At 43.1% G+C, this 26,819-nt stretch overlaps 2 protein-coding genes and 1 long non-coding RNA gene across 3 annotated transcripts; 2 read left to right on the top strand and 1 right to left on the bottom strand.

The window, feature by feature from the left end:
• The first annotated feature begins 150 nt into the window (after positions 1–150).
• arhgap27 (Rho GTPase activating protein 27) lies at positions 151–21,642 on the top strand. The gene is made up of 19 exons (XM_046378321.1): positions 151–303; positions 687–786; positions 1,307–2,149; positions 11,784–12,260; positions 12,814–13,056; positions 13,833–13,913; positions 14,047–14,169; positions 14,811–14,897; positions 16,292–16,359; positions 16,477–16,564; positions 17,641–17,742; positions 17,966–18,064; positions 18,427–18,538; positions 18,629–18,763; positions 19,619–19,717; positions 19,804–19,881; positions 20,044–20,175; positions 20,303–20,408; positions 20,523–21,642. Exons 3-19 carry the CDS (start codon positions 1,367–1,369, stop codon positions 20,692–20,694), a joined length of 2,985 nt encoding a protein of 994 aa, XP_046234277.1. The 5' UTR covers positions 151–303; positions 687–786; positions 1,307–1,366; the 3' UTR covers positions 20,695–21,642.
• LOC124053266 lies at positions 18,204–24,137 on the bottom strand. Its single transcript, XR_006842121.1, has 2 exons — positions 23,964–24,137; positions 18,204–18,817 (listed from the first exon to the last, which is right to left on the bottom strand). It is a non-coding gene; the product is annotated as an uncharacterized LOC124053266 (long non-coding RNA).
• vps25 (vacuolar protein sorting 25 homolog) lies at positions 22,116–26,797 on the top strand. The gene is made up of 6 exons (XM_046378330.1): positions 22,116–22,266; positions 24,039–24,184; positions 24,666–24,719; positions 24,833–24,921; positions 25,594–25,669; positions 25,956–26,797. Exons 1-6 carry the CDS (start codon positions 22,220–22,222, stop codon positions 26,066–26,068), a joined length of 525 nt encoding a protein of 174 aa, XP_046234286.1. The 5' UTR covers positions 22,116–22,219; the 3' UTR covers positions 26,069–26,797.
• The last annotated feature ends 22 nt before the right edge of the window (positions 26,798–26,819 follow it).

Genomic DNA, 26,819 nt, shown 5'->3' with positions numbered 1-26,819 from the left:
AGTTCACCCTCACTCAATTCCATACAAAGCATGCATGAAACACAAGAATATATCGAGAAGTACGGTTTAAATTAGACTTCCCATTTTTTGCAGTCTTAGTACTGTCATGCATCGCCGGTTGCTGCTTTCAGTAAAGACACACACACACACACAGAACAGGAAATCAGCTCGTGGTAGTCAAGTGGCGAACGACGCATGTAAGCAACAGTCTGAGCTCTGTGACTTCGGCTGCTTAGATACAAAACTGCTTCAAGGTTGTTTGAGAGACAACCAGTGACCGGAAATTTTTGGACACTAAATCAGGTAAGTAGAGGAAATATTATGTCCACTAAAACCTTGTGGTATGGAAGTCCAGACTGTGATTTCTGTCATTGTTGAGTCTGTTTTTAGGTTTAAAGTGTATTCTAATTTATTCGAGTTGCACTGACTTACCCTTCCTTCTTCTTTTTGACACTGGCAGTTAAATTTAACTTGCACATGAGTCGTGACTCTCTCTATGTTGGTTAACCGTTTTCTGGATTTTATTTAACTTTTACATTACATTGACATTTTTCACACCACACTTTTAATTCCAACATGTACAAGCTGACTCAAACCTGTTACAAATGATTTAACAACACAACCAAAATACACTGTTGCACCTTTTGGATGTGAAGTAGCTGCTGACACGGCTGTCTTTTCCTTAGGATTGTGTGTTGCCGTAGAAGACAACAATTCAAGGATACAACGGAGCCTGATGGGGCAAACTGAGATTGCCGGGTGACGTCGGACTGACGCTGAGTCGAGGTTGGTGCAGCCTTCCTGTTTTGCGGCTTAGCAGTTTTCAGTCTGCTGCTCTTGGTGGTTTGTGTAGGTTTAGCTTAGAAGCGTTTTGCAGCGAATGGAAGCAACTTCCTGTCTATTTGTGTGCACAGACACAACAGACACAACCTTTTACCTCTGCCAGTCTGTTTTTCAAACTCGTAGCTCCACACTACGTCAACCTTTCTTATGATAATGTCAAACACTAACCATAGATGGATCACTGTCAGGGTACAGGGTCCCAGTGGTTGGTGGGGCCCTGAAACAACAAAAATGCCTACAAAAAGACACAAAACAACCGCTAAGATTAACTTTTAGTCTACTGATCTTATGTCAGAGGGTTGGGGAGCCTTTCTCATGTCTGTCAGTCTCATAATCCATGACACTGACGTGCCATAAGGTAAACAAACATGTTCCTGTAGTTGGAAGTGTGCGTCAGTTAGCTGTGAGCCGCTGAGTGACATTTGTAAAAGCCACACCAGCTTCACATTTCCTTTATTTGCAGTTTCCAGGATGTCAGCTCTGTATCCACATTGACACAGAGGCCACACGGGCACACGGGAGAATGGAGCTTGTGCTGGTGCAGTATGACTTTGAGTACACAGCGAAGGATGGCCGCCTTGTGTCCATCAAGACCAACGAAAGTTACATCCTGGTCTCCAAGACCAATGAGCACTGGTGGCATGTCCGCAAAGACCAGCACACCAGACCCTTTTATGTCCCTGCGCAGTATGTGAAGGAGCTCTCATTACTTACTGAAGACTCTACCAGCTCCATAAAGTTGGATCCACTCAAGTGTGTGAGTGACAGTAAGCCAGTGGCTGATAAAACACCAGCAAGAACAGCGACGAAAGCACGAGATCAAGGTGCCTCAAGAGAGACGTATCGGTTCTCCACTTTTGGATTATGTGAGGACATATCAGATGTAAAGCCCTGCAAGACCCTGAAGAAAGGACAGATCGCCGGCGGCTTTGGAGGCACAAAGGATAATATAAAGCCAAACAGTTCAACAGGAAGTTTTTTGTCTAACTCAGCATCTCTGAAAACTGATGGCTTGGAACTGTATGCAAAACCTCAGGCTGTTCCAAAGGTCAGGAACACACGACGACAGTCCAAAAGCTCGCCACAGGACGATAAAGTGGAACAGCCACAGACTTTTCTGCAGGATGACGATATGGACTTCCCTTTACCCCCTGATTTGCCTGTGTATGACACCAACCCAGAATTTGACACATTTTCTGAGCTGCCCGATCCTATTGCTTCAAATGACACGTTAATGTGCGAGCAGCAGAGTCTCAGTCAAACAGGAGAGGCAACGACTTCTGCAGATGCAGCTTCGACCGAGCAGGTAAAGTTTTCATGCAATATTACACTTTCCATATGTGTGCATATGTAGTGAGCTCAAAATGTGTCATTGTGCTCTTACAGCCAGGAGAGGGCGCAGTTTTATTATATGAAATATTTCACTTAGGTTTCATACTTTATTGTCTTACAGCATTGAACCAAAGTAGATTTAATGTCTTTTTTTTACACCAATCAGTAGACCAAAACCCTTCAAGTCAACGTGAAAACAAATGATCTGTTTGCATTTTAAGGGATGTTATGGCCAAAAAGGCTTGGAAATTATTGGCCTTTGCTGATGTGTGCAGCCCAGTTGAAATCTCAGCACGCCTACTCTTCATGTCATGTGGTGCCTTAAAACCTGTTAACAACAACAGCATTCCTTAATACAAAACTTGAGTATGAACAGAACAATGAGGTACAATCTTCATAATGTATCATAAGGACACGTCATAAACATAAAGGATATACTTAAGTATCATTTGGTGTTTTCAGATCTATTTCAGATCTATTATGAAGAAATGTAAGAAGCCTTTTAATGTCATAGTTGGTCAAAGTGGAGTTCACCTGTGTGGACATTCATATGTTAACCCTAAAAGTTAAATATGTTGGATTTAAAAAACAAACAAACAAAAAAAACGTTTCTGTTTAACTTCTTAATCTGAAAGTAGCTGTCAGAAAAATGTTGTGGAGTCAAGTACAAGAGTCCAGTTTAGTATGGTGCAGTAAAAGTGATACTAAAGCAGTAGAACTACCTCATTATTATAGCTGAGTACAGTACTTTAAATGTACAAGCTATGCAGTTTGGTGCACGTCCCTTCTGCTCACATGATGAAAGCGAAAGTTTCTGATCAATACCGCAGCCAACCACCAGGGGGCGAGCGAGACGTCTTGATTTCAGTGTTGTGACGCTTTCATGTCGTCTTTTTATATTTTCATTGCATAATCCTGCCTTAATGACGCAAACGCTCTTGAATCATGTAAGAAAATATTCGAATGGTGAAATAGTGTCACTTGTTATTATTATTTAACTAACTTTAATTATTTTAGTGGTATTCCACGCATTCTGCTTTAATTCTGAAAACTCGACGCTACGTTACCCACAATGCATCAGCAACGACGTAAGAGTTTTAATTTGCAGTTTTGGGTGTGTTATGCGTGTTGCAGTGGTGAACTCAGGCTGGAACCACAGCAGAGACGAGGCCACAGTGGGGTCCACATGTGTGTTTATTTTTCTTGTTGCTTTCAAACTTTTCCAAAAGTTTCCAGCTTCAATCGATGGCGACTCAAGTGACATCACTCGAGGCAGCTTAAAGAAACAAAACAAAGAGTTTACGGACTCCCCGAGACTTGCAGTAGCTGCTGTATTTGTACAGACTCGACTTTAATACTTACATTAATATAATCTAGTTACTTCCCACTACTGACTGGGACTATTTGATCCAGATTAGAAATCAGGGAGGAGGGTCCTGGTTTTGGAGCACCGTGTTCGCCGGGTTCACACTATCTGTGCCAGCTCATCTGCATATGAATAGCCGGCCGTCCCCTACATGCCATTTCAATGGGTGAGCAGAGGTGCTTCATGAATACCTCCGCAAAAGCAGCTGATTCGAGCCCTCAGTTTTCGGTCGGCGAAAGTTTCTGCGGGAGTGGAGTCACATTTACCGGGTGTGTATGCCTCCAGACTGCACTTTACAGGGCTGGTTAACCTGGGCGTACGTCGTGTAGGAAGAGCTGGAGGCGTTGCTGTCGCGTTTAGATCGAGTTTGTGCGCACAGCCGGTGATCAGACTAGAACAGGTAACAAACAGGTCGTGTCGGCTGGGTGGCGTCAGCTGTGGGGGCGGGAGGGGTGGAAGGAGTTAAAATCCGAAAGCTGCCAGCCACTCCCAAACCCCCAGCTGCTACCTGGTTTCCCCAGCTCCGATGACGATCTGGAGGATTCTGATTAAAAGCTCCGTGAGGACAGGGTGAAGCGTTTGAGAGTGTAGCTCGTCTTTCCTCCCCCCACCCCCACCCTCATGGATGTAGTTTGTTGGGTGTAAGCGACAAAAAAGTTTAGTTTCAGGTAAGTTTCCGTTGTGTTACACCTGTTGCAGGTTTACAGCGAGGTTTTCCTCCGATGTGTGTGGCGCTTTGGCTCCTGTAATGGCTGCAGCTCTCCCAGTATAACCGGTGATTGTGTGCATCACGACACTGTAATTACCAGCACCGGGTTTGTCGCTGTAATGGGAGGTTTGTGTCATAAGAACTGCTTCGTTTTAACCAGCGCTTCTTACAGTCTGTGCGTTTCTGTTCCTCCTCCGGTGAAGCATGAATGAGTCCCGCACTTGTAACCGGACTGTGGACGTGCCAGGACCCCTCAAGTGCATTAATTCTGTCCACCACCCCCCCTACAATGGAGGGCCGTCTCCATGGTGATGGGGGGCGGGGGGGGTCTGGCCTGACTACCAACTGAACAGGGCTTTGGAGCCTTTGCTGCCAGCCCTGCCATGCAGTTGGCGTGTGTGTGCATATGTAATGTGCAGAACTTGCAATTAGCTCGAATGTAGGTCGCTTAATATGAGTGGGTATGTAGGCTGTCCTTTGCTCTCAGATGGGATATTAAGTTTTGTAAGTGGATGACAAACCCAGCTGGGATTGGAAATCTAAAGTTTGGTTAGTTTTCAGCCTGTAGGAAGTTGTACTCGAGTGCACATTCAGGCCTGGTTTGAGTCACGGCTCTTGTGCTTATGGAGCTTTTACATTAAGCTGCAGTCTTTGTTGTGGCTGTTTATGGCACCAGTCTGTCTGTCCTCTCTTAAGGTCCAAAGACGAGTATTGAACACAACATGTCAAATGGATCTTTATCATGTGGTTTAGATCATTTCCACAAAGTGTCCGATGTCCCATTGATGTTTGGAGACTAAAAGAGAAGTGACCCCGTTTTGACCTCTCGAGCACAACATAGCTACGATAAGTTGACATTTCGGCATTTAAAACTGAACAGCTGAGCGCGTTCTTCCATGTTTTTTGAGAGGAAGTGTCGCCTCTTGGAGAGCACCTCGCCTACAAGAGTGCAGTAATTCCTGTTGCTCTGTCAAACAGACCAAATCAAATGCCCCAAACTGCTCCAACAGGTCGTGTGAGACTGTTTCGTCAGACTTCTCTGTACGTGCCCGCATGACACAACACACGTGTCCGTCAGGAGTGATGGACTTGCTCAGCCATTCGCCGCCACCGCCGACCTTCCGATCAGTGGAAGACCTCCTCTACCTCCTTTTTGCCAAAGCTTCCCAAAAAGAAAAGCGACTGCAATCTGTGAACAGGTGAATGTAATGAAATGGTGTATGTTCTGCATGCAGAATACACAGTGTGACAGTATGGAGGTGAGCAGACTCGGTTCCTGTTTGTGCCTCTCACGTTTAACGCGGTTTATGGCTGTTCTGAGGGTGTTTTCACGATCCTCAAAGACTCCTCTAGCCATTCAGATGAAAAAATATTACGTCATTCGGACAATACAAATGATTTTTAACTGAAAGCTGTGACTTTATTTTCTAAAATAGGACACGTATCATTTGTGAAAAAAAGGTAAATTTCAACACATTATTTTGTATTTAAATAGAAAATATTGAAAAGAAATATCAATATGAACCAGTATAATGTAATAATTGTTGGACCATACAGATTGATCAGGGACATGTGTTGTTCCCAGCTACTTTCTTTGGCTCAGCAAATACACTCACAACTGTGTGAACACTTTTAGCGTGCAGCAGACTGCTGATTTTCCCATCCGGATGGTTAAAAAAGTCTCTGAGGAGCCTGGAAATGCCTCAACAGAAAGCTGGGCATTTATTTTTCTGACAAACTGATGATTGGCTTCGTGATTCATATGTAACGTTAACACACGAGAGGCAAAAACTGGGGCTAAGACGGGCCCAAGAGTGTGTTTCAGAAATGTGTTTTTTGAACAGCAGGATTTTTGGGTTCAGGATTGTAAAGTGGTGCTCACACCCAACGTGCATGACAATACTGACCTGCAAACCACTGTTAACATAACATAAGCAAAAGCCTCAGCCGGACTTTATCAAGAGCTGCATGGGTCACACGTACGAGGAAGTCTTTGTGTCTTTTACGATTTTGTAGAATCTTTTATAAAGTTTCACTGACGTACTCGATCACACAGATGCTGTACAACCAAAAGTCACAAATGGAGTCCTGAATCTCCGGGGCAAACTCTTTTTGGTTTGTTTGCCTGCTCATTGTCGATATTTAGTGCACATGCAACTGAATGTCAAGGTGTCGTCTTTGCAAAAGAGTGGGGTTTCCATTCAGAGTTTCCTCAGAGAGCATCACAGCAGCCGGTGCTAAAATGTTTCCCATCCCACACAGAAAACACTTCACCTTCAGAGGACGAGTGGGAGAAACCTGCCGTTTACCAGCAGTGTTGGTGCGATTTGTGTGTCGGCACGCAGCGCAAAGATAAGAACGCGATAAGCTGATGGATTCCACATCAGGCATTTCTGGAGATATCCTGGATTTTTGGCCATGAGAGGTGTGATGTAAGAGGAGAGGGGGGTGGAGCCACATTGATTCAATAGCTCAACTGTGTGCTTTGTGGCGTGATTTGGGCCCCAATTTGGTGCTCCATTGTGTGATTGGATGAGCGGTAATGTGGTTAAGTAATCAAGCAGATTGCTGCTTCACGCGTTGCTGAGGTCAGAGAGTTGTCTGCTGCTCTGTGCTGCAGGATTTAAAAAGTAGAGGAACTGAATGGTCACTTTCCAAGGAAAACAAGCTTCAACACAAACTGTTTTTAAGATAAGATAATCCTTTACGAGTCCAATAACTGGCAAATTGGGAAAGACCAGACGAAACTGAGGGAGCATGTGAAATATTTCAGAATTCAGACACAACAGCAGGTTGTTTTTCCTGGACACGTTTGAGTGGCAAACTGTCTTCTGACCAGGCATGGAATGTAAGATATTTTGGATGTTCCAGGATGCATTGTGAGAGCTGTAGGAGTTTCAAACCTGGAGAACAATGTTCCAAATCTTATTTAATACAAGTTCATGCGTGGTGTTTCATTTGGTCGCCCGGCGTTATAACTTCAGTCAGAAGGTCAGGAGGGCGGTCGGCGAATGTTGCTAAACATAACGTTGATAACGGAACATTTTGGTCTGAGGCACATCAGATGACGTCTCATTTGCAATGTTGATTGTCAAGCGACGAAGAGCTCCCATGATCCCACACTGTTTTGAATGAGAGACCCATAATGGCAGAAATTGCGCAACATAATTCTCTTTCACACCGGACCAAAACCCACTAATGTCTGGCGTTTTTCTTCAGGGGGAAGCAGAACAATCAGGTCGAATATCTCTGCAGTAGTTGAGGGTTTTTATTGGCTCCACCTCCAGCAGTGACGCGAACACGACACCCCGATAGGTCGTGATAATTTTCACCTCCTCTCCGGCGTGATGCGATGACGCGCTTTGAAGTTTCGAATGTTGGTGTGTGAACAGTTTTCCGTCCGTCTCCGTTCAAGCAGCAGTCAGATTGCGTTCAATCAGAGTTCGAAAGAGAATCAAAAGTAAAAAGACATTAACAAAGTAATTTGTCAGTGGCCTCTCTGCTGCTTTCTGCTACCCCCCACTTTTCCAGAACATTTGTGACGTCGACACATCAGAAATGTCAATGAGAAATTCAGTCATTTATCCTTAAAAACCCTCCATATATGCTCTTACACTGCTGTAAAAACACACTAAGCATAGCATAAGCATAGAGGTAGCAGTCAGCGTTCCCCACAAGCCTCAGACCTAATTTCAGATTAACCCTGACCCCAAAAGCCTCCACAAAAAAAGCCACAATTTGGCCCGCCTGATGTCTGCACTCGGCTAATGTAGAAGGAAGTGTTGATTGAACAATTGGTCCTTAAATTAGACTTCCCGTTTCAAGCGTTCACCCAACACGATGTCTCTTCAGAGCAGCCTGTCAGAAGCAGCTCTCCCATATCGTTGTGGGAAATGATTACTTCCCTTAATTCCCCTCTTTATTAATGGAGTGATCCAGCAGTGGGGGGCCAAATGCTGCACAGCTGCTGCACACATAGAGCAAAACTCTTTCTTCTTTGGAGCGTATTTCTGAAAGTAAAAGGTGTGTCATGTAGACTTGACGGGTCCTTTTTTTCTATCGTATGGGCACACAAGCAGGAAGTAGGTTAAAGTGACCCGCAGTGTTTACGTTAATCCTTCTGTTTTCATTGTCTCCTTCTGCTTTCGGCTCCTGGACTCAGACTGTTACCCTCTACCCTCTATCCTTCACAGGAATTGATGCACATCAACAGACAAACACCCACCCACCCACCCACCCCCACACACTCTTACACACTCCTCGCCCAGTGCTTTCCTGCTGCTGTTGTCACAGTTCTCCTTTCTATCTGGGCTGCGACAGTCACGGCTGCGAGAGGAGGATGTGTGTGTGAGGGTGCGTTGATGAACGTACACGTTCGCCTCTCTAACAGCACAAGTCGATCGAACGCGGTTGCGCGCTTGACTTGCTTGGGTTCGGTGCTCGTTTGGATACATGGCTGCTCTGAGTAGAAGTGTGTAAACATGGTGGACATGTACTCCAGGGTTCAGTTGAGTCAGCGGGCCAAGCGGGGTTTGACTCTACCGGTGGTCCCTCAGGTAGGCGATCACGCTGACATCAAAGAAGCTTTATTATCACTACGTGATAAAATTTCAGCTTTTGTGATCATCTGTCTCTGTGTGTGTTGATAACGGTCTTGCTTCCTGCTTTGCGTAAAAGTGCCGCCTCTGCTCGTGTTTCTTTTCCTGAGTCAAGTGTGCAGCGACAGCCGCCGCTCAAGAGCTCAGCCATGATGAACGTTGGTGTTGATGTTTTAGTTTGGATGTTAACCAGCCATTTATGTGTTCCTCGACGGGCTTCGGTCTCAAAAATGTCATTTAAAACCTAAAGCGGGCGAGAGAAAGTCTGTATTCATGGGTTTAGCTCTGAATTTGATGGTTTTGTTTCTTTGCAGCTGCGGTCATCGAGTCTTTCGGTTTGGAAACTCTTTACAATCACAATAGCCGGATCAGGGAACACGTGTTATGATGTGTAATGCCACACAAAATGCAAGAGTGACTGAACATTTTGGAACGAAACAAAATTGGCTTTTTCCTCAGGACATTTTGTGTTTTATGGTGAAGACAGCAGACGGGTTTACGCTGCTAAGATGCTAACTAGGACTTCGAACGAGCTGTGTATAGATTGTCGAGATCCTTAACTGAAGCAAAAGCACCAAAACTTTGGGTGTTTAGAAATCCTTTTCAAGTACTGCGTTTAGAACTTTTAAGTGAAAACACAAACATGAACAAACAACAACAGAAAAGTTTCCCGTATGAGTGATGAATTTATGCATATTATGAAACTGTTGATTGAACATTTTACTGTTATTTACTGTCGCCAGTTTTCTTTTCCTGGGACGCGGATGGAACGATGATTGGCTCCCGCTCGTCGCCTTTGTTGGTTGGGTTGGTTAGGTTTAGGTGTGAGGACTAATAATTGTTTTGGGTCAGCCAATCAGAGACACAGTAGGCATCCACCACCATCCTCAGGAAAGAAAACTCGCTTACTGTACTGGCCAAGACGGAGATAGCTTTAACTTCTTTATGTAAAGTTATGTGTTTCAGTGGTTTTCAAAGCTAATAAGGTCAACCGCCAGTAAGTCACAGGATAAATCTGAGAGGTGGTCATGAATGAAAGATATGATCTGAGAAGTTTAGAGGGAAAATGTCTCTTTGGTCGAACAACTCATAGGCATCTCACCAAAAGCCAAAACTGTTTGAAACTGGTTAATCTTTGCATTAAGTTTTATGGGGAAATAAACATTTTTCTACGTAGAATCTTCAAAAAGAATTCGCAATTAAAGCTGTCAAATAAATGTGAAGTGCCACAACACTGAGCTTAAGTATACTGCTTGGGTAAATGTAGATGAACTGGCGTGTTTACATGCTCAGCGACGTTTCCCTTCAGAGCTGTTGTTGATGTGCGTCTATCGTTTTCCTTTTCGTGGCGTGTAGGATGGGGACATTCCAGTGTGGCCGTTTCAGAGATCAATGATGCAGCTCTTTCATTTCCTCTGTCTGCCTCTGTGCCTTGTTTGGAATCAATCCGTTTCCGGGTCAGTTGTCTGGCTGTGCACATCGATTGCCTCACGGTTATAATGGGATCAATGATGAAGCAAAACGAGCAAAGCGGCAAGTTTGAGCAGACGGGTGACAAACACGCGGTTCATCGTGAAATCCAGAGTCCACAAACGCTCTCAGTTGTCGTAAGTTAAATTCGTGTTAGCTCCTCAGCTCAGGTACTGTTTAATGCAGTGTAATCTGGAAAATCCACAATATCATCCTAAAACTAAGAGAAAAAGTCATTGTCTTTGCAGCAAGAATATTGTGTTCAACCAGAAAGGCATGTCTGTTGCGCTCAACAAGAAAGAATAAGCCGGGTTGCTGTGAAAGAATAACAGAAAAATCAACTTTGTGTGGGGATTTGTGTAGATAACTTCCTCTCTGTGCTGTCAGACTTTGTCCACTGAACAACGTGATATGTTTAAAAGTAACTACAGCCATCGAGGAGATGTCATGCAGGATGGTGTTTCATATTTAGCACAGTGATGCAGCACACACACACACACACACACACACACACAGACACACAGGTCTCAAGTCTTGGTAAAGATAAAGCCTGAGGCAGTTAGAGGCTCAGTCTCATCAGCCTTCGATCTCACTGCATTTGTGCCACCATGAGGGCGAGCGAAATACCCTGCAGGGCGTCACGTCCCAGGAGCCTCGCGGTCAGGCTGAACGGTCCCGGCGGAGCTCAGGTGAGAGAAGAAGAGCTCAGAGAGAGATCGGATTGTTTTTATTTCAGCTGGGCTCATTTCAGATGGAGCCGTCGTTGCGTCACAGTTTCCGAGCGCTGCAGGCCTTTCGTCACACCCCCGGTTTCACTCTTCTTTTTGTTCTTTATACAAATTAGTTGTGATGTTCTGGTCTCTTTTTGCATGTCACATCCTGCCGGAGTAACATGACAGGGAGGTTACAACTGCATGTCTCCAGCAAACAGAAAATGTGGTTTCAATTAGAACAGAAAAAAACTGAAGGTGTTGGTGGTGGTGGGGGGGTGTTCATTAAGGGGCATGTAGTTTAAGCATTTTAGTGCTCTGCAGTCGGCCTGTGGTCAGAGGTTGTCATTGGTGAGGATGTTAGTCTTTTTGTTTTGTGAATTTGAATCTTGTTTGTGGATGTTATTGTGTGAAAGAAATTGACACTAGTATGAGGTATTATTTTTATTTCTATTTTTGTATGAGGAACACCTCTGTGGAGTGTGTGTGTGTTCTGTTGGCAGCTGTATGCTACTTCCTGTGCTCTGCTGCTTTGTAAGATGCGGAAGGTTGACATACAAAGAGCTATAATGAGCACAGTGGGCTGATGGCTGCTACTTGACGATGCTTTTTCCTTGTAAAATGCTGCGTAAAAGTGACACGACTGCCACGTGCCAGCTTGTTCTACTTTAAAAAGTGTATTTTCAGAAGCACCCAGGTACTGGTCCTACGTTAACTTTAGTTTTTACATCTGCGTTTTTTCGGCCTTTTCGCAGGTGAACAATGAAAGCCTCCAGTCAGCCGTGTACGTCAATGTAGCACAACTTCGACAAAGCATCTCCGAGTCCCCTCCCTCGGCTCCTTCGTCCTACTCGCCCTCCTACCTTGACCCAGAGGGATGGGAGGTGCATGTTGACCAAGAAAGTGGACAGGAGTACTACTACCACCCCACCACGGGGCAAACCACCTGGGACAACCCCTTTGTAGACTCCCCCACAGACCCTGAGTCGCTCCCCACGGAGGAGCCTTGTTCCCCCTCGCCTCCTCTGTCTCCTACCCTTGCGTCATCCACCGCCTCCCCCCCTCCTGTGTGGACCTCAGACTGGGAGCAGTTGGTGGATGAGACCAGCGGTCGGCCCTACTTCTACAACCCGATGTCTGGGGAGACGTCCTGGGAGCCTCCCGAGCAGCTGAGCCCGTATCCCCCTCTGATGGAGCCTATGAGTGTGCACAGGTTTCACGAGGATGGGCCGGTAAGAACAGCCTGGCTGCTCCACTTAGCCTCTTTCTTTTTCCTGTTTTAGCTTCACCCAGGGGAAAGCTGTAAATACAGTCTGCTTTTAATGGAATTAAATCTCCTGCACCTACATAGCAGACTGGACTCGTTTTCAGGAGGAAAGCTCACAGCACCAGTGCAGAACGGGCCCAACTTTAACAGAACATGTACTGTACATTTATTCTTGTTTTGAATTTTTTAAGTTTTGGGGGTGTGGGGGGTTAATAATTTTACACAAGCATCAAGTGACCCCTTTCCTGTCCCACAATGTCTTTTTTTTTTTTTTTTTGTTAGTGAGAGCACAACATTAATGGGCCAAGGAAGAATAATACTTTGAGGTCTCAGAATAGCTGAGACTTATTAATCAAAGTCATGGAAAAGTCATTGAGCTCTGTGTCAAGGCCAAAGAGGGAAATTATTCAGCTGACATTGTTGTAGATGTAGCAACATTTCAACACAAAAACTGAACCGAATGTATTTGTGGGTGTGTTTAACGTGTGCCGTCTTTCCGCCATGTTTACGTTCCCCAGCCTCCTTTACCTGAGGAGGACTACCCCACGGAGGATTACCCAGCTGCTGATCAATCAGAAGCCTACGAGGATCTCCTCGCTAGGGGCCCTCCTCCCACCCTCCCTAAAGAGTACACCCTCAGCCACGTGAGCCGGACAGTCATCCCCCGAGCCATCCTGGACCGCAGCACCCCACCTGGCTGGAACCTCACTGTGGATCCCAACGGGACCTGGGTGTTCACCAGTGAACACTCCGCAGAGCAGGTAGCGCCAAGGACAGACTGATAAGCACTGAGGGACATGGAGGAAGAAGGTCCTAAACACAGTTAGATGGCCTTCATTTTATCCTGCAAAACACTGAGGCCAACATTAACAGATATTTCCCCCATGATGTTTGTGATATGCGATTGCTCTGGTCTGTCTTCAGTCTTGAGGCCTGCTTAGGTTTAAAACAAGGCGTAGAAAGCCTGCGCGCTGTCAAACCGTCTCTCCTCACAGACATTCATTGTGTTTACACAAGCAGTGACAGAAGAAGCTGTGAAAATGTTTGCATATTTGTGAAGTTATACTTTCTGTTAGCCACTGCTAAACATGCTGCAACATGTGCGCCATTTCCACCCCCTTAGCATGCTGACGTTAGCACTGAACACAACGTACATTTAAGGCAGACGGGAAGAGTAGAATTTCTGTCTGTACCAAATTTCATGGCGATCCAAACTGCATCTGTTTCACTCAGAACCACAAAGATCAGCCTCATGGTGATGCCCGGACTTATTAGGGGACTCCGTCTGGGGGGGCCGCGAATCTTTGTACAACATTTCATGGCGGTCTGTCGCTTTTTCAGATAGTGGAAGAACAAATGTTCTCCATTCAGTCACACAGCTATTGTGGAATTATCAAATTATCAGTTGTGGAAAGTAAATATATAAATATGAGCTACTGTAGACTAAAGTTGCTTTGTGTATACTTTAAACTTATTATTTTGAAAACATTGATGGTTTTGAATAGTCATTAACTGAGACATATTTGTTATGTAACAGTGGATCAAGTCTGTGGATGATCAAGGGCAGACCTACTACTACCTGAGAGACGGCACAAGGTCTCAGTGGAACCTGCCCGAGGTAAAGATCCTCGCTGAAAACCAGTTTGTTCAGGATGTACAGAAGATGACAATATGAGTCATTGTGGACATGAATCCAGCCGAAAAGGCAGGAAGAAGTTAAATGAAACTAAACTGTGCTTTACACCCTGCAGGCCCCTGTAGGTCCTGGCCAGTCCAGGATGGAGAATGGCTTCGAGCCAGATAATGCGTCAGTCATCAAAAACTGGAGGCACACCATGGGACCTGCACAGTTCAGCTCAGGCCAGGACGATGGGGTACAGACACACTCTTTCACACACACACACACACACACACACACACACACACACACACTCGCACCTGTAAGTACACGTTGGCAAGCTTCAACACAAAGCTTTAGTCAGGCAGAAGTAGTGTGGGTGAGTTCCTGTTTAACAACTGACACTCCCACGTTTTTGAACCCTTATTTAGCAAGTCAAATCACCTGTAGTGCTCTCATATTTACAGGTGCAGCTCGAGATCAGAGGTGCAGTGGGAGAGCTGGACACAAATAAGGGTTTTGTTTTCTCACTGAGAAGCTCAACTGTAGCAGTCAAGGGTTCAGCGCCTTGCTCAAGGGCACAGCAGTGGAAGGGTTGACCTCTGGGTTCATCCCACAGTCACCCCCCCCACACACACACACACTGAACAGATGTCGGACATACATGGTGTGAACCCTGCATGAGCAAAAGTGTGTGGACGCATGAAATTTCCATGCACATACACATAAAAGCATTTTTGACCATTTGCTACTGTATGTTACCGTGGTTTTTTTAATTCCCACAATCACAGCTTCAACAGAGACCAAGGAAATGTGAAATCTTATCTGGTGATTTCTGGTTATTATTCTGAATTCAAGTCCTAAAGTCTCCTTCCGTTGTTCTGCCCTGCTGTTCAGAGGTTCGTCAAAACTCACCGGAGGAACACGTCAGACTACAGCAGCGACAGCTCCAGCACAGGAAACTCCCCCGAGATGCATCATAACGTGAGTTTGACTTCAGTCTCCAGTCTGTTTAGACTTTAGTTATTCACGCTGATGGTGACCTTCCCCGTGCATCTGAACGCCGTTCTGTGTCTCTCTCTCTTAAGGCTTTTGGGTTTAAACCCGGGAGGAAGCGCTACTATCTGACCTCGAGGTGGCTGCGCTATAATGTGGGTTGTTAGCTTGAGCAGTCACATGCGCTCGATGCATAGATAGCAGCGTCTATCTATGGTGGGCAAAAGGTGTGACTTTAGATCAGCCAAGGAGCATTTGGTACACTTGTTTCACCTCAGCCCATTTTCATCCGTCCCACAATGAGGTCTGAGGTCATGTCTGAATGTCTGTGTCTCGTAAGGTGGCCTTGAGCTAAAGCTGCCTATAAATAAAATGCACCGTTACTATAATTGTTATTCCAGGTAGTTCAGGGGGTAATCCGCCACACATTTCATTGCAGATTTTAGATCTGAAGATGTACAGCGAACAACCAAAAGCAGAAGCTGTGATGACGGAGAAGCCTAAAAATAAAGAGCCACACCGTTCCAGAACGTGCTGCTTTACAGTCATCCTTAATGACTGTTAAACGTCTCCACAATTGTTTTTTGTTTTCCATTGTCGCTGACAAATTGCCAACCGCAAAAATAATAATATGTACTGGAAGATCTGTCTGGTGATATTCTACATTTCTAATCTCTCACGAAAAGTGCCAATCCAACAGTCGATTAGGTTCTTTGTCCTCCAAAGCTCCACTGATGACCAAAATCTGTAGGAAAACAAACAAAAAAACAACAGCAAAAACAAGGCACATTGTTGTACTTTGTTAAATGCTCTTTATTGCCATGAACTAACACACCGTAGTTTATTCTGAATTATTTCCAATTCACTGTCCTGCTGCCTGAAGTGCTCAGCAAATCTGCAGTTAAAATCCAACTGCAGTGCCCAGAAAGTTACTGAGCTGAAAGATATTGTGACCCATTTTTAAAAAAACAAAACATTTTTGTTACAATTAACTGCGCTCGACTCGACAGAACGATGGCAGTCTTACCCTTTAATCATACACACAACAGACTAAATATTCTGTTAAATATTCTGTGTTGAATTTTTGCTCATCTTTTGGCACAATTTACCAAATAATCAAACCAAAACATCTTTTCAGTTCCCGGCCTCTGGGGTCGAGTTTCTTCCTGGGAAACATGGACTGACGATTGAGTCATCAGTTCTGTCTCGTACTGTAATGCTGTTGACGTTAATCTGCACGAGTGGCTGTTGGTGAAGTTTGCGTTCATGCGTCATGACTAGAACTGCATGTCTCTCATATCATTGCATAACTTTGCACGTAAGCCTAGCAGTCACCAGCAGTCCATAGAGAATTAAGATGTCATGATGTTTTGCATTTTCAGGTGCAGAACCTGGAGAAAGCAGGAATTCTCAACAAAACTAAAGTGTGTGAGAACGGCAAGAAAGTACGGTAAGCTAAAGCTTCGCTTGGAGTGTTTCGGTTTGGAGTCATGTGTCATCTCCCCTGCAGCTCTCCACTGCTTTGTTCTGTGGTAATGAATGGTTATACCTCCCTCTCCCATTTCAGGAAAAACTGGACCCAGACGTGGACGGTTCTCCACGGGGGAGTGCTGACATTCCACAAAGACCCGAAGTCTGCGACTACGGGGGCCTCGGTACGATATGAGCATTAATTATAGAGGACTCCTGTGTTTGTACGCAGTGCTGGAATGTAACCAAGTTTTTTCTCTTCTACTACGTTATACTTCTTCTCCACCGCAATTCAGGGGGAAATATTGCACTTGATTTACTCCACTACATTTACTGCTTAAAGGGACAGCTCACCCCGAACTGAAAAACACACAAGTTTGCTGTTACTGCTGTTGGTTCGTCTAGATTGTTCTGGCTCGAGTCCCAGAGTTTCTGAGGTACCGTCTGCGTTACAGCTCATCCGAGGAGGACGCCTTTAATGTTTACGTCCTGTGATGAGCGAGTGCGAGCTTCTCGTTTGTGAGCAGGTGTGCGTTTTCGCTGTGCAGTGAAACTGTGTAGTTTCGTAGAAAGAAGGTAGTTCCTTCGTGAAACTGCTCACAACTAGTTCTGTGGACTATCTTGAGTAAGCAGGTCATGGTTTCTGGAAAGAGACCATGCTGTATTGTTTTTCAAATGATATTTTTAATTTTTTGGGCGCTTTGAGCACCACGAGTGAAGCGTCATCTCGTTCCATTATGTCCAAAAGTCGGATGTCTCAGAACCGCTCACACCAAACTAATTTAGATGGTTAAACAGCATTACAGGTGAGAGGAGAAATGTGGGTTTTTTTTACAGTGCAGGACTTCTGCTTGTCATGGAGTATTTTCAGTGTGGTATAAGTACTTTCACCACAGTAAAGTGGTGAGCGAGCTCTGACACCTGAATGCCTCATACCTGCTCATGTGGCATTCTGTGCATTTCTCAGAGGGTTCGACCGGGTGGGAAGTAATAGACTGAATTACCTCTTTATTGTTTTATTTTTGTCTTTGTTTGTTTCCCCTGTAATGTTTTTTTAAAAAAATATAGTTCCAATGGTTTGATTGTAAGAAAAACAAACAAAACAAAACAAAACAAAAAAACCAGCTCGGATTGGCGTTCAGCTTGCTGCAGCTTTTGTTTTACGTAACTTGTGTTTCTTGGAATGCGGCGCCGTCAGTTTCGTAAACAGCTGTGTTTTTTTCTTCTTCTTCTTCTTCTTTTTTTTTTTAACTCCATACAGAACAAGACCAATCAGATTGTTCCAGAGTTCACGGTGGACCTGCGAGGAGCCACGATTGGCTGGGCCTCGAAGGACAAATCAAGCAAAAAGAATGTTTTAGAGGTTTGTTGACGTGAAACGTAATGCGGTGCCCGTTATAACACGTGTGTTTATATTTTTAGCTTTGTTATTTTTTGTATGATTTATACTGTGTATTTCTGCTTCTCAAATATAACTTGAGCTCGTGTGTTTATACCCCAACATGAAAATACGGGTAAGATTATGTGATTCATGTAATTATTTTCCCCCAAAGTAAGTTTGATGAATTGTATCTCGTTATCTCCAGTTAAAAGGCAAGAACGGCGTGGAGTTTTTGATTCAGTACGACACAGAGAGCATCATCAATGACTGGCACAAAGTCTTAACGGACACCATACGACAACTGGTGAGACCTTTCATTGGCCAAAATTATTCACAACGAACTGCAAAATAAATAAATAAATAAATAAATCTCCTTCTTACCGAGAAGTTTCTCCCTGTGACAATTCGACATTATTTAAAACAAGAACAAATATGCTAGCTTGCAGCACTGACATTTTATTTTTAGAAACTATTTTCCACAAGTTGATTTACATTGGAAATATTCTGTTATTTTTAAAAAATAAATAGTTTCAGGACTGATTCACAGACAAAATAACTCGAGAGGAATAAGATTTGTGTAGTGGAGGTTCAAATACCCTGATGAAATACTTTTTAATTCAAGTTTAACTGTGAGAAATTTAGTCACTTTGTACGTCTGTGCTTCAGGAGTACCAGGACCATCACTCAGAGGAGGAGGACGGCGACTTATACGAGAAGATAGCAGGTTTCGATGTAGCACGAGACGACAAGTCCGGAGGCAGCGTGGAGAAGCGAAGGTGTAAGTAGCGTGAATGATGTCGTCGTTTTGACCCAGTTAGGCTACAATTACAGGCAGCGTCTATAAATGTCTAATGTGGCTTTACTCCAGCCTCCAGGGTGACTGTCACACCCTCATCCAGCTCTGCTGGAGACGCGGACCAGAAGAGGGTTCGCACCAAGCTGATGAAGTTCCTCATGAAACGGCCCACGCTGCAGTCCGTCAAGGAGAAAGGCTACATCCGAGGTACGGTTTCGGATGGCCGGAACGTGATGTGGTTCACGTCAGGCTGTGGCTCATCTGAATGGAAGCAAAAGAGAGAAAACCAGCCAAGCAAGCTTGTGAAATACACGACTTTCACCCCGACACACTTTGAACACTCGTGTTTGTGGTTACACACGTGTTTAGAAACAAGCTGTTTTTCTATGTTCCAGTGCACATTTCAGTTCAGGTCTTTTAGTTGACAACATGCAACATAAAAAACCCCCAAAACATCAAAACATATAATATAACCTAAATGCAATAAAGCCATCGAGATGCTCAGTTGTGCTTTGCAGTGTTGCTCAGAAGAAGCATGTTTAAATTTCCTTACTGAACAAATCATCCTTATGGACACTGATTTTCATATTTAAATGAAGTTCCTATAGTTTGTTGGAGGAGTAGCTAACGTGCTAACTCAGCCTGCACAGTCTTAGTGCTGTCTGTGTGATAACGCATTATGGGACTTTTTTTGTTTGTTCTGTTACTCTGTGTTTGTCTCTGCTTGTACAAATTGTATTTATTTTGTACTCATTTCCTGCTGCATATATTATATATGTTTATTATGTATTATTTTATTATTTAAATTCCAGAATGTCATTTATAGTTTTTACTTGAAGTTTGACATGCACTACACTTAAAGCAGCTGCATTTCGGCCTATATTTCCTTCTGTTTACATTTTCCTAAACTGAGTATTTTATTCATTCTGTCTTCTTATCTTATGTGTTACAAGGATTTACAGTATCTTTAATAATGATGTCTGTAACAGCATGAGAATCCTGTTACAACAGCGACTACTACTGTTACTGCTGCTGATAGAACTAATGTTGTTTTCCCCGTAGACAACGTGTTCGGTTGCCATCTGGCCACGCTGTGTACACAAGAGAGGACCACAGTTCCAACTTTTGTGGAGAAGTGCATCAAAGCAGTGGAAAAGAGAGGTAATCTGCCTTGCTTGTATCGCTGCCTGAATCATATTGAAGTCTTGTTGCTGTGTAACATGGAAGTCGACGTGATTGATGCACAGGTTTGGACATTGATGGACTCTACAGAGTGAGTGGGAACCTGGCCGTCATTCAGAAACTACGCTTCAAGGCTGATCATGGTAACGTTAACGTGTTTTCAACTTTATAATTCGGTCAGTGAATGCACACACAGAGAAAGCTGAGCATTCATAGGACAGTGAAGGATCTCAGTGTGGTATTTCACTGACAGCAGCGCCCCCTGCTGTGCTTTAATGAGCTGCGCACCTGCTGTGTTCAAACAGAGGAACTGGACCTCGAGGACGGCCAGTGGGAGGACGTTCACGTCATCACCGGAGCGCTGAAGCTGTTTTTCCGAGAGCTTCCAGAGCCGCTTTTCCCGTACAGCCACTTTAACAAGTTCATCTCAGCCATCAGTAAGCAGATGATTGAATCCACATTTTGAACAGCAAACATTTAAATTAACATTAATATTGCAGTTGATGTTTGGTAGATGTAAATTATATTCACAACAGATAAATAACTTTTGTCCTGTTTTCTCAGGAATTCCTGATTACAACGCAAAACTGTGTAGCATTTATGAACTGGTCGTCTCACTTCCTGATCCAAATCGTGACACCATGAAACTCCTCTTTGGGCATTTACGCAGGTATTTTAAATTGTTTTTTGAAATTCATCCCACCCTTCAAACACTTTTTATAGCTGATAAACAAAAGGAAAATTATGACTCCTGACGTAATCATCCCATTTTCTTCTCTCACAGGGTCATTCAATATGGGGAGGACAATCGCATGACTGTGCAGAATGTGGCCATTGTATTTGGCCCGACTCTGCTTCGGCCAGAGATGGAGTCGTCCAACATCACCATGCACATGGTCTTTCAGAACCAGATAGTGGAGTTCATCCTGAATGAATATGAGCGCATCTTCTACTAAAACGGTCACAAGCCTCCAGTGCAGACCTGCCTGGGTGAACTAGATTTATCTTTGCATGGACATAAAGTGCTTTAGTGCAACATCTAAAATGAAACTCCTCCTTTAAAATAACTTTTTCTGTTCACAATATTTGATGTTTAACCACATAATAAATTAGATAAAAGGCTCCTCAAATGGTGTCTGCTGAACATATTTGAAAGCTGTTTGAAAGCAGTATTGTTGGACTGGAAAGCGAGCCACACGGGTGTAAACAGATGTGGTTTCATTTCCCATTTCAGAGCTTGAGCTTATTGCTTGGGTGAAAGAAGGACCGTCTCAGATTGCTCTAGCTTTCTGAGAATCTAGCTCTCTTAATCTCACAAGTCACTTTCTGGAGATTTGAATTGATTTTTTTTGTTGTGTTTGTTTGTTTTTTTTGGTTCGTCGCAGAGATAACTGAACCCACAGTCGACCCTTGACAGATGCATTAATGCTTCCTTTAAGAATGATCAGTTATTGCTTTCATCTTTATTTTAGAAAGTTTAATGACTTTTAGATATTGTCTTGAATTTGAAATTACAGTGTGTCACATGTGACAATAACTGAGGTTGTATTCTAATATTGTGTTTTTGTTTTTCAGTCTCATTTTTACTCATGACTTGTATTGTAATATAGAGATGTATAAAAAATATTAATACCAACATCTTGCTGTAAAATAGATGATAACATAGAATGCTTGTTCAGCCTATAGTTTATTTTCCACTGAATTGTAAAACTTAATTTTTCAATCATGCTGTACTTGAAGGAACTATATGGGAACTCAACATAGAAATAAAAGCAGTCTGACCATGAACCATGAAAATGGATTCTAGAAGACCTGTAAATAGAAGTAGATGGCATATTTATGCTGAAAGTTGTTGAAAAAGCACAAGTTATGCCATAATAAAAATAACTTTATAAAGAAAAAAATGAATAGCTGTGTATTTATTGCTGTATTTATTCCTGTCAAAACACTGATGATGTGTCTGTAAGTAAGCAACATGTGCATGGAAATTAATAACCTGAAATTCACTGAAAAAGGATTAAATTTGACATTATATGTATAGTGAATTTTGTGAATAATGGCCTATCTTATTGAATTTCGTGTACAGACGCAGTTAAACAAGAAGTAAAAGTACTCATAATGCAGAATTATCTTATATTAAGTGTTTTTGTTACATATCTTTTTGCGGTGCCTTAATGTGATGCAGTCTTTATATGTTGCAGCTCGGTCAAATTGGACCTATTTTTGTAGTTTAGATACTTTTGGGTAGCCTAGTACATGTTCTCAGTGAAGTAATACTAAATTTACTTACACTTTATCAGCCTGTTTGATGTTTCTTTGCTACTTTTTATTGTCCTAAATGTTTTTTTTTTCTCCCTTTGAATTCATAGTTATTTTGTTTCAGTCTTTGGTTTTCGGTAAATCGGTGTAGTTAGTCGGAACTATTTGAGAGGTTGGACGCGCTTCCGGAAGCTGTCAGCCTGGAACACCGCATCAACTGCAATGAATTTTGAGTGGCCCTGGCAGTACAATTTTCCCCCGTTTTTTACGTGAGTTAGCTTTTTCTGAAGTGCATTGAAACCATAGTTTTAATTAAATATTAACTCTGTATGCTATCCTCCATTTTTATCCATTACAGAGTCGAGGCGTGATGATTTGCGGTCTAGCATTATGTTAGCCGGCTAATTGGCTAAGCAAACCAGATTGCTAGGGAAGTGGATTTACACACGTACAGGTTTGCTAAAGTTTACGTAACAGCAGTACTTGCTTTTGTTCAGCGACTCGTTGATGCTCTGCTACATATGAATATTTATACACATCGACATGGGGTTAATTTATTGTGGTGTGTGCAAGTTTGAGGGACTGAGTTTAGCTGTTAGCTCTAACTAGCTGTTTTGACAGCCAGCACTGTCTCAACTTAAGCTGTCAGCTAGCAAATCACGAACATAACAATTATATCATTATTAACCAAAGTTACAGCCATTTCCGTGACCTACCAGGTTTTCTGACTTGGCTTGTAACTTCTGCTATATATTGTTTTTGTACATCTCTTCTGTTGTCTTGGTCACACGCTATACTTCAATAGCTGTTCCCAAAATCTGTGACCCTGCAGATAATTTGGGTCACAGCTGTTAGAGATTTGTGACTCCTGAGTGTCTGGGTCACAACTGTTGATAGGCGAGACAGCAGAAAACTGGTGGTCAGTAGTGTCGAAGTGTGTGTGTGTGTAAAGCTGACATCTCACACGACAGAGTTTGGTTAGCACATCAGTGTTTTTCATGTAGCTCATCCTCCAAGGTCACAGATTTGGGTGTAACACTAGCTGGACACACTGATACTGAGAACTCCATGCTAACTTCCTGTAAATCAAACTGAATGCTGATACCAGGCAAATACATGGAACATACCAGTTTCCTGTGCGCTGACGCCAAGTTTGGATTGTATGATATAGATAAATTAACCAACCATTAGTGACTGTGCAGCACACGGGCTGCTGATAAGTGTTTTTCTTAGAAGTGTTAGAAGAAGTTTCGGTGATGTTGCCATTGGCCAGTGTTATAAATTACTGTGAATGCGTGATAAGCATGTTGACTTTTATTAACTGTGACCCTTCTTCTTAGAAATGCTGATTACTCTGTAAATGATCACTAGTTAAATTAACGGGGCTCAAACAGAATGTGATGTAGTAGCCTGTTTTATCTGTCATGTGGTCTACATGCTCCCTGAAATGAAAAGACATACGCTATACATTTTGTACATGTCTGGGTTTTGTTTTTCATGGTTTGCACTATGCCCTAAAATACAAATGAGATGTTCAATATGTGAACATTAGAAGCCAGAGCTGTTAATCTGGTGTTGCATCAGCCTCCACACCTCGAGGTATCCTCTCCACCACATTTTGGAACTTGGCTCCAGGGCTTTGCCTCCCACTGAGCCGAAAGGGCACAATGAGGTCCAACACTGATGTTGGATGATATGGTCTTGCTCATGATTGGCGTAGGTGTTGGAAAACACGTAAGACACAAAACAACAGTGGAGCTGGATGTGCAGAAACATGACTAAGAAAATACAGAATGGAACAAACTACAAATAGCATAATATAAGACAAAGAAGCTGTAAAATTAAAGCACAACACAGGATAAAACCACCAAACACTTCTTGAGTGATGAAGGCTTCCATACAAAATAGCCTGAATGTCAGGTGAAATGTTTTGAGAGTGGGAGCACAATTGTCTGTTTTTACTTACAGATGGAGTGAAGTGTTTCTGGTGTCCTTGTGCTGTGTGTCCTTTTACATCCTCTGTTCATCTCTTTGTGGACAGACTACAGCCCAATGTTGATACGAGACAGAAACAGCTGGCGGCATGGTGCTCTCTGGCTCTGTCTTACTGCCGGCATCACAAGCTCTACACCCTGGACGTCATGGAGGCTCAGGAAAGCCCTGTGTTCAACAACAAGAAGATAGAACGTATCCTAACAGTCCACACGTGGTTCAGTTGAGGCCACAATTTGACTTCAGATCACACAGCTCCATCCAAGATCCTCTAATGAACTGTTTACACTTAAACACCAGTTTCAAATCCACTTCCACTCCCGTGTTTGCGTAGATTGTTTGATTTGGATTGGCAGTCAGGGGTTTATAGGCTGCCTCCTTTTATAGGGATTTGAAATTACACTTTACCCTCACGATTTTAATGTTTACAATCAGGATAGGTTTAAATGCGTTTTATTATAATGCGGCCTCGCAGGCTGCCCTCTGCAACACTGCAGCAGCCTGTGTTTAATTACTTTTGAAGTCACTTCTCTTTTTGATCCGACTGCATCAGTTCTCCTGGTGTTCCTGGAGTTAAAGAGGAGCTGATCTTACAAGTCTGTTTCCAGGTTCTAAACGGGAGCATAAGTTTAAATATTTTCTGTTTTCTTTTTATTTGACCTTAACTGGATTTCAGGAAAACTGTCAATGGAAGCAATTCAAGTTGTGTTTGAAGAATTGAGGAAAAAAGGTAAATTTAGTTCTGTCGAACTGACTAATACTTATCTCACCGCCTCACCGAGAACTTGATTCATAATAATTTGGTAATAAATGTTTTATTATCGTTGTGTTTTCTCACCTCAGGGAACCTGGAATGGTTGGACAAAAACAAGTCCCGGTGTTTAGTCATGTGGAGGCGACCGGAGGAGTGGGGCAAGTTAATATACCAGTGGGTGAGTCATCAAGCTGAGGACACATACTGTACAGTCTGTGAAAGTGTGCTTTTTTGAACATGTGTGGGGCTGATAGTGGGAAAGAAGAAAGTGTTCTCTAAAGCAAAAACAATAAAAGCTAAATATAAAAATGGATAAACAGTAAGTATTGTTTTACCTTCTTATATGTTTCTTGCTCATGTACACATGTAAACCAGGTTGTTAATCAGCTGTTTGCATGTGCATGTGCTGGACTAAGACTTCAGACAAATAATTCAAATCCAAAGTCAAAGTAAAAGAGAAAGTAAGACAAAGTGGTCTTTTTGTGTCTAAATGAATCTGTTTCCACACCAGAACATTTGAGTATTCGTCAGGAAAGGCTTTGTTCTCTCACTGAAGAGTCTTTCCTCCTGCCAGCCCTCCAAAACACACTCAAATCAGGAGGCAGCATATTGTATCTCTCCTTTAGTCAAAATAAGTGAGTAATGTTTCCGAAATACGGTCAAGGACTGGGCAGAAATCTGACTACCGACCTGCTACATGTAAACAATAACCAGAGCACCACATAACACCAACTGAGATTGACAAAACATGATCATAATATCAAGTGTTGCGATATTTTCTTTCACTCCTACTTTTAACTCCTTATTTGCTCCATCCTGTTCTCAGAAAGTTATTGTTTTAACATTTTAGGTTTCCAAAAACGGGATGGTCAACTCCGTGTTTACGCTTTACGAGTTGTCCAACGGCGATGACACAGAGGGTGAAGGTATGATAACTTTTTAAAACATTATGATGAATCAGCATCAGTATTATTTCTGGTTATTGATTAGCATATTTAAATGTGACAACTCAGAGTAACATAATATGTAATTACATACCCTGATCAAATCACTTCTCAGATGTAAGGAAAGAGTTGTTGGTTTCACTCCGATAGCCTGACGTCTCTCGTTTATAGCTCTGAGATGTTTCAGTCTTGAGCTTCCCATTTAAAGCACCTTGTAGCTGTTGTGTAGTTTGTTGTTCTTATTGTTCCTTGCGCTCTGTTCCTCCAGAGTTCCACGGTTTAGAGGAGTGGATGCTGCTGCGCTCGTTGCAGGCGTTACAAGCAGAAGGCAGAGCAGAGATCATCACCATGGACGATGGAAAAGGGGTCAAGTTCTTCTGAAACGGTGCTGGAATTCAACACACACACTCTGTCTGGGAGCCGTCATACTGTACCTAACAGGAAAATGTTCAGATTGAGCCATTTAAGGCTCCACACACCTCGACACCCGGCCCGGAGGATGCTGGTCCTGCAATTGTCGTTGCCTTTTGGTTTGCCCGAGTTTGAAGCTTTTTCTTATCAGAAGAGAACGAATATCATCTCTAAGTGTTTGGGGTTGGGGGGGTACTATAGGTGACACTGTGTTTTACGTTGTCACTGTTCTTGGGGTTTGTTGCCATTTAAACATGCAATGTGTCTATCAGGGTAAACACTATCATGTCTGAATAGTCTTGGGGAAAACATCCCCCTGCCAGCTGTAACTTTTCTCTTTCTCTTATTGTAAATACGACCAGTTTTATCCAGATATTCCCTCTTAACAAATTTCCTCGGTATAATTAGTTGTGGACCTTGCGCTCGGCTGCTGTTCCTCTGTTCCAGCCAGACATCGTAAAGAAATCCCAGACCACAACACCAGGGGGACTTTTTATTTTGAGAATGAATGCTTCCAGAAGAGGAACACTGCAGAGACTCAGCTGCGTGTAGTGATAGTGGACTTCATGTACAGACTGCTGTCGTCCTATTATTGTGCAGTAGCTACTGTGACACTCCTGTTATCCTCTTTCTCTCTCTCTGCATATCCAACCTCATTTTTTCATATCCAATAGAAAAATAAATTAGAAATTTGCTAAATTTGCTCGTTTATGTCTTTCCA

Source organism: Scatophagus argus, chromosome 21 (assembly GCF_020382885.2).
Source record: "Scatophagus argus isolate fScaArg1 chromosome 21, fScaArg1.pri, whole genome shotgun sequence".
In the NCBI taxonomy this organism is placed as follows: Eukaryota; Metazoa; Chordata; class Actinopteri; family Scatophagidae; genus Scatophagus; species Scatophagus argus.
This window is presented reverse-complemented; position numbering and strand designations above follow the sequence as displayed.

Coding starts and splice junctions, on each gene's coding strand:
- arhgap27 (XM_046378321.1), top strand. CDS start 1,367: ATGGAGCTTGTGCTGGTGCAGTATGACTTTGAGTACACAGCGAAGGAT. Junction 14,170..14,810: donor GCTCAGGCCAGGACGATGGG/GTACAGACACAC, acceptor CCTGCTGTTCAG/AGGTTCGTCAAAACTCACCG. Junction 18,764..19,618: donor GGAGAAAGGCTACATCCGAG/GTACGGTTTCGG, acceptor TTTTCCCCGTAG/ACAACGTGTTCGGTTGCCAT.
- vps25 (XM_046378330.1), top strand. CDS start 22,220: ATGAATTTTGAGTGGCCCTGGCAGTACAATTTTCCCCCGTTTTTTAC. Junction 24,185..24,665: donor CAACAACAAGAAGATAGAAC/GTATCCTAACAG, acceptor ACTGGATTTCAG/GAAAACTGTCAATGGAAGCA. Junction 24,922..25,593: donor GCAAGTTAATATACCAGTGG/GTGAGTCATCAA, acceptor TTAACATTTTAG/GTTTCCAAAAACGGGATGGT.